Source organism: Zingiber officinale, chromosome 9B, assembly GCF_018446385.1.
Source record: "Zingiber officinale cultivar Zhangliang chromosome 9B, Zo_v1.1, whole genome shotgun sequence".
NCBI classification, from domain to species: domain Eukaryota; kingdom Viridiplantae; phylum Streptophyta; class Magnoliopsida; order Zingiberales; family Zingiberaceae; genus Zingiber; species Zingiber officinale.
Window position 1 is genome coordinate 20,793,845 of NC_056003.1, and position 6,936 is coordinate 20,800,780.

The window sequence follows — 6,936 nt, forward strand, 5'->3', positions numbered from 1 at the left end:
TACTTTATACTATAACTCAACCTTTAAATTCTAAAGGTAAAAGTTTATTGGCATAACTAGAGCTTAAAAAAATAAAAAATAAATAAATAAATGAAAAATAAACATTTCCACTAATTATCTCAACTATCTACGAACACTGCCCACATAAGTCGTTTATGCTAAAACATATTTTCTTTCTCTATATATAATTGATATGTCTGTACGTGCCCCAAATGCCTTCAATGCATTGAAGGCGACTTGGACATTTTTTTAATCAAATACAGATGCCTAATTTTTTTTTTGAGTTTTTTTAATCTTTTCTAAATTTTAAACCCTAAATACATATAATATACCTTGTCAATATCTAATTTTTTTAGTTTATATTTTTTTAGCTTGGAACATTATAACTAACTCTTTAATTCTAGAGGTAAAATCTAATTGGTTTAATCCTAAGCTAAAAAAATAAAAATATTATTAGTACCCTAAATATATACCCCATAAGCTTCTAAATTTTTTTAATTTTAAATTTTTTTAACTGAACATTATAATCAACTTCTAAATTTTAAAGATAAAATTTAATTTATTTAATCCGGGGAAAAATATATATATTACAATTTTACACTTATATTTTTAAGTAAAAAACTGGTCAGCAATTAATCTCAATTACGTATTAGACTCTAAAAAAAGTAATTGATATTTTTTCCAAAATAATTATTTTTACCCATCAACACGAAATTATTTTTCAACTCACAAATAATTTTATAAAAATATATAAAAACATCTTTTAAAAACATCTTTTTTCGTTTTTGAAATAAAATTAAATATGTAATTTTCCTTTTTAAAGAAATGCAGCTTCAATTAGTAAAAAATTAATTTAGACAAATTGGAATGTGCCACGTAGGAAAATTCCCTAAATAATTCTTCATTTGATTGTCGACGTCATAAAATGAGTGAATTGTGAATGGAGCTACAAAAGGGGAGAGAACGGGAGGCGTCGGAATCTCATCATCATCGTCTTCCTCACGGGAAGCGGACAGATCGGTTCTCCTTCTGTGGATTCTTTGCGCCGTGCAGCCGTAATCTCTCCTACAAATCTTCTTCTGGTGAGATCCTGTCGTTCTTACATTTGCATCTTCCTTGTTTCGCCCCCTCGCTTTTCATGCTGGTTCTTTGTTCGGATCTCCGTAAGTTCTCGGTCTTTTACACGGTGAGCTTTTTATGTGGGTGGTGGTTTTTCTAAATGCTGGAGGTGTGCAAGTTTAGTCTTGTTCTTTCGTTTCTTAGGATAGATTCGCTTTGGTTAGGTTGTGATCTTCTTATGTCTTCGGTGATTAGGGATTTGAGGCTTGATAGGGTGAGTGAAATTTTATTAAATGTTCACTGCGGAAAAATTAGTACGGGGTTTAGTTTTCTTGTACTATCAATTTCTTGATTGTTAATATAATTAATTAACTTATCCTTAAAGTTTAGCTTTTTTTTTTCTGTATCTTTCCAAATCCTTTAAATGCTTCCGAACTTTCTGAAACACATTAATTGTATCTCGCCATCTTTAAAACATTATATTCCTGTTATTCTTGGTGGTATATAAGATCAACAGGTCCTGCCAACATAGCAAACTACACCTCTCCAAACATATGGATGCTATTATTCATCCCTAACACTAAAGCGTCCAACAATAATGGCTGTTTGTTAGGCGAGAGGTGTTTGTTGTTTTGCTGGCAATATCTACTAATCATGAATGCCACCAAGGATATTAGAATTAGATGTCATAATGCCGGTAGGGTAAAATTGAAGTGTCTGAGAAAGTTCAACTAAACGTTGAAAGCAAATAAAAGGTTTGGATAGATATGAAAAAAAGAGTTCTGGAATAAATCAATTAACTAATTCTTTTTTATTTATATAAGAGAATAATCTTATTTTCATCCCTTGTCATAATAGGGTGTGAGTTCATGCTTAGTTCGAGATCATAATCCTGAGTAAGTGCACATCAATTTAACCCCCAATGCCTCAATGGATACTTGCTTTACCTTTTATGTTCTCTCTGGAATATCCTCAACTTTCAACATTCATGTATTTGCTCTTTATTGTCAAAGCTTAATAGATTTGGCTTGTCTTTTGGTCTTCAGACTTTCCATCTTATTTACAGGGTAAAAGAAATTATTTACCATGAAAGCACTCATTCTTGTTGGAGGATTTGGCACCCGCCTTCGACCTTTGACTCTTAGTTTCCCCAAGCCACTTGTTGATTTTGCTAACAAACCAATGATCCTTCATCAGGTATTGTTTATGACTCTACTACATTACTACTTACATTAATGAGGATATCGAGTGTTGAATCTATTGATGATGCCTAATGATGTTGTTGGAATTTGTTAACGTCAATCTAGCTAGCTTTCGGTAGGAGACGTAGTGTTGTGTCTCATCGGACAATGTTCAACCATTTGCACCTCATTTCTGTCATCATTGTTTGTTGTGATCTGTGGTTGTTCTAGGGGTGCATGACGAGGAATGACTACAAATTTACTTAAGATAATTTAAATTTCAGTTTTAGAGATCAATTAATTCACAATTAAATATGATTTATTATTTGATTTGTGTTCACAACTTTTTGATCCCATTTTCTTAACCAATTGTGCATCACTTATTAGTCCTGTGAATATTAACACTTATGTATACTTGATTTTGCATTCATGCATTTGCATCCATGGACCATGCTTTGTACACCCCTGCCTTTATTTGATCAAACCGGATCAATCCTTCATCACTCGAATACTCAAATAGTGTTCGAATACTCATGATGGATATTAATTTTTCATCCACTAAAGGAATTAATTTACAATGATTTACTTGCCAAATAGTCCCTCTATATTCCTATTCAGCTAAGTGGTTACGAAAATCAATTTCTTACAAAACAATTGTTCTAACTTATACTTTTTCTGATGCTCTAGTGGAAGTAACTGGATATTTTATGACAGCTTGAGTATCAGTTGATCCACTGTTTGGATCTTTACTAGGAAAATTTCATTTATGTCTTGAGATTTTTTTTTTGATTTTTTTTTTGCTGGTTCAGTTAATATTGTCATATTAACAGCACTATTGCCGCATCTTTATTTTTTTATTAGTTTACTTGAAAACTAGGTTTGCCATTTTATTCCTTTTAAAAAAAATGATTGTGCCTTCTACTTGTAGACACAATCGCATTCTTGTGAATTGATGCATGTCCACCAGGAATCTTGCATGAAAAACTTCAATGGTCTTTGTTTTAGTTGGAATCAATGGTTTGCTGCGTGTGTGCATGCATGGCATTTGATTGAGTTTCTATCTCAAAAACATCTTTTCAGATTGAAGCTTTGAAGGATGTTGGAGTCACTGAAGTCATTTTGGCCATCAATTATCAGCCAGAGGTACGAGATACGATGCATCCATCTTTGTACATTATTGTATATTCATACTCGAATAGAAATTCTCATCATTATAGGGTCTGAAATCCCTCATCCTTGCCCTTTAAAATAGGTTATGATCAACTTTCTGAAGGACTTTGAGGATAAGCTTGGAATTAAAATCATCTGCTCACAAGAGACTGAACCACTTGGAACTGCTGGTCCCCTGGCTTTAGCCAGAGACAAACTAATAAATGGTTCAGGTGAACCCTTCTTCGTCCTAAACAGTGACGTTATAAGTGAATACCCCTTTGCTGAACTGATTCAGTTTCACAAAGCACATGGTGGAGAGGCAAGCATTATGGTGACCAAGGTACGGTAGAGAAATCTCTAGTGGTTCATTCTTTTGCCTTGTTCCTGTTACTAGATGATTCCTACTTAATAGGTTGATGAACCATCCAAATATGGTGTCGTGGTCATGGACGAAGAGAGTGGAAGGGTCGATAGGTTTGTGGAGAAGCCAAAAATTTTTGTCGGGAACAAGATCAATGCTGGGATTTACTTGCTGAATCCATCCGTCTTGGATCGTATCCAGCTTAGGCCAACCTCTATCGAGAAGGAAGTTTTTCCAAAAATTGCAACAGAGAAACAACTCTATTCCATGGTCCTACCAGGTTTCTGGATGGACATCGGCCAGCCAAAGGACTACATCACAGGCTTAAGGCTCTACCTGGACTCATTGCGGAAAAAAGCACCATCGAAGTTAGCTGCAGGCCCTCATATCGTCGGCAATGTTCTGATCCATGACAATGCTGTGGTAGGAGAGGGATGCCTCATTGGCCCAGACGTTGCCATTGGTCCTGCATGCGTGATCGAGGCAGGAGTAAGGTTGTCAAGGTGCACGGTGATGCAAGGTACCCGCATCAAGAAGCACGCATGCGTCTCCAGCAGCATTATCGGTTGGCACTCGACAGTGGGTCAATGGGCGCGGATTGATAACATGACCATCCTCGGCGAGGACGTGCATGTTTCTGATGAGGTATACAGCAATGGAGGGGTTATTCTTCCACACAAGGAAATCAAGTCAAGCATCTTGAATCCTGAAATAGTGATGTGAGAAGCCTAGCAACTGTCTCAAATTCTCTCAAGTGCAATAATGGTCCTCTTTTTTCTTTCAGTTTTCAGTAATTTGGCTGTTGATATTTAGTTGGTTCTTAAAATTGGGTTATCTAATGTTGGGTTTACTTGAATAGAAAAAAATAGAAAGGAAATGAAATAGTTCGCAAAAGGGCAAAAGAATAATGGGAAAGGAATAAATTATGTTATTCTATCTTCGATTAATTTATGGGTTCTTTAACATAATTATCTTACAATTTCAAAATTGTCAAAATGACAATTAAAATTCTAAACTCTTATCACTTCGATCTTGTCATTAATAATGTTGATTATTTAACATGGTTATAACTTCAATGTTAAGTCATTGGTATTTGTATAGGTCATTGCTTCATAAGTCTTGAGATCAATTTTTAATGGGGTAAATTATTTTATTGAGTGTTTAACGTTATGTACTTATGTAAATGGTCGCTGGGGTAAAATGTATTATGTGGTTTATTTATCTGTGTGTTATGGTTGGTTTGGTGATAGTAGCCGTTTGAGATGAGCAATTTCTGAAAAAAATAATGAGGGGATAAAAAATTTGAATGGACAAGTTAATGATTTTGATACTCAAGGGTATTTGTGACAAAAAAGATTATGTTATAAAAGGACCTCGACTAACAAACTTGGTGGTAAAATTGTAAATGTTATAAAAATTGAGGGGTGCATTGTAACTTACGAAGTCAGGGGTGAATGAAAGAAAGCACAGGAAACTCTATGGGGGCCAACGTGAAATTGGCAAGACAAATTTAAATGGGCCAATTATGAAAGAAAATAAATAGGACAAAAATCAAGAATGCTCTTGTCATTTATTAGGTACTATTATTTTGATAATATTATAAAAAATATATATATAATTGCTATTCGATTAAAATGGCTTAATCAAAAGTATCTAAACTTAATCAAAATTAAATTTTAATTTAATCAAGATCTAGTCAATATTATTATAGTAGTTATTATTCAGAATTATAATAGCTACAATGATTATTCTGAATTAATTTTGGTCATGTTAAAATAATTTTTAAAATAAAATTTAAGTAATGTAAACTAAATTAATAAAAAAAATATTTATATTTTCCTTGTTTGAGAGGGAGAGAAGATTAATAGGGTGGACAACGAAGGTTAAATATATAAAGTTATAAAAATGGTCTGCATTTGCTCTTGTTGTGAACTCTGACGACCGTGATGGCGATGGAGACCTCAACACAGGAATCGCCGATCAATCCCAACATCTTCACGTTTGACCTCCACCTATCTACGTGTATGACTTTCTTACCTCTTTTTTTTTTTATTCTTTATAGATCTCTCCTTCCCTCAATCTTTTCATGCAATTTTGTTCTTGGATAGTGGAAGACATGGCGAGGATGATCACGTTGAGGAGCTCAAATTGTGAGGTGTTCGAGATGGAGGAGATAGTGGTAATGGAGTCATAGACCATCAAGAACATAATTGGGGATGACTGTACCGACAATGACATCCCCCTCCCCAACATCTTCTCCAGGATCCTCGCCAAGGTGGTTGAGTACTGCAAGAAGCACATTGATGTTGCCGCCTCCAAGTCCTTGTTCGACGACACCGCTAGATCTGGGATCTCTAATGAGGACCTCAAGTCTTGGGATGCCAAGTTCGTCAAAGTTGACTAGGCAAACCTCTTCGATTGAAGGAGGGATAAAATTGAAACAAGTTTCCTTCCCCTTCCTTTCACTCCGACTTGGGGTGTAAGAAATTGCGTCTATTCCCGCATGTAGGGGTAAAGCTTATCCTTCTCTCCCTTTCCCCTCCTTAATCACTCCATCCCAAACAAGAGTCAACTCTCTCCTTTCCCTTGTTTATCCTTCCTTCCCCTTCCCTCACCTCCTCCCAAATACAACGTAAAGGCAAAATTTTATTGGCATAATTGGGAGTTTATTTTTTTTTTAAAAAAATACCGATGGTGACGCTGATATATGAAAGAACATTTCAACATACCAATTAGAATAACTAATAGATATAGAATAAAATTTAGTTATTTTTTCAAATGAACAATTTAATTCCTTAAATCCACGACATTTATATAATCAAGGACTTTTATCCTTTTCAACAATACTATATGCACATCATAGAACACAACCTCTTCATCTATCTGATGAAGGCGAAGAAAGATTTACCCTCATAACTTAAGAATTAGCAAGAATACTCTTACAATACAAATATAATTATATCCATTTAGGAATAATTGTGTTTGGTCTTTGTGGACTCACAAGGAAAAGTATATGAGCTAAAGTCTTTTTTAGTTCTGTATGATTCTCGATTTTCAGATACTGACAAAGTAGTTATTGGCTTAATCGAAGTAGATATGAATAGTAATCTAGGGATTACTTATTTATGCCCAAACTTCAACATGACTATTATGAATTTTATTGAACATATTAAAATCTCTGTC

At 34.4% G+C, this 6,936-nt stretch overlaps 2 protein-coding genes across 5 annotated transcripts; both read left to right on the plus strand.

The window, feature by feature from the left end:
• Positions 1-926: 926 nt before the first annotated feature.
• Positions 927-4,536, plus strand: LOC122024848 (probable mannose-1-phosphate guanylyltransferase 1). Of its 4 annotated transcripts, XM_042583571.1 has the most exons (6): positions 934-1,082; positions 1,918-1,955; positions 2,126-2,256; positions 3,321-3,383; positions 3,493-3,732; positions 3,805-4,536. In XM_042583571.1, the coding sequence occupies exons 3-6, from the start codon at positions 2,146-2,148 to the stop codon at positions 4,474-4,476; spliced, it is 1,086 nt and encodes a 361-aa protein (XP_042439505.1). In that variant the 5' UTR covers positions 934-1,082; positions 1,918-1,955; positions 2,126-2,145; the 3' UTR covers positions 4,477-4,536. The 4 variants fall into 4 exon arrangements, with proteins under 4 accessions (XP_042439504.1, XP_042439505.1, XP_042439506.1 ...); XM_042583570.1 differs by lacking the exon at positions 1,918-1,955 and having other exon boundaries at positions 927-1,082; XM_042583572.1 differs by lacking the exon at positions 1,918-1,955 and having other exon boundaries at positions 2,106-2,256.
• Positions 4,537-5,699: 1,163 nt separating this feature from the next.
• LOC122022870 (SKP1-like protein 1A) lies at positions 5,700-6,157 on the plus strand. Its single transcript, XM_042580983.1, has 3 exons — positions 5,700-5,775; positions 5,862-5,940; positions 6,016-6,157. Exons 1-3 carry the CDS (start codon positions 5,700-5,702, stop codon positions 6,155-6,157), a joined length of 297 nt encoding a protein of 98 aa, XP_042436917.1.
• Positions 6,158-6,936: the final 779 nt, after the last annotated feature.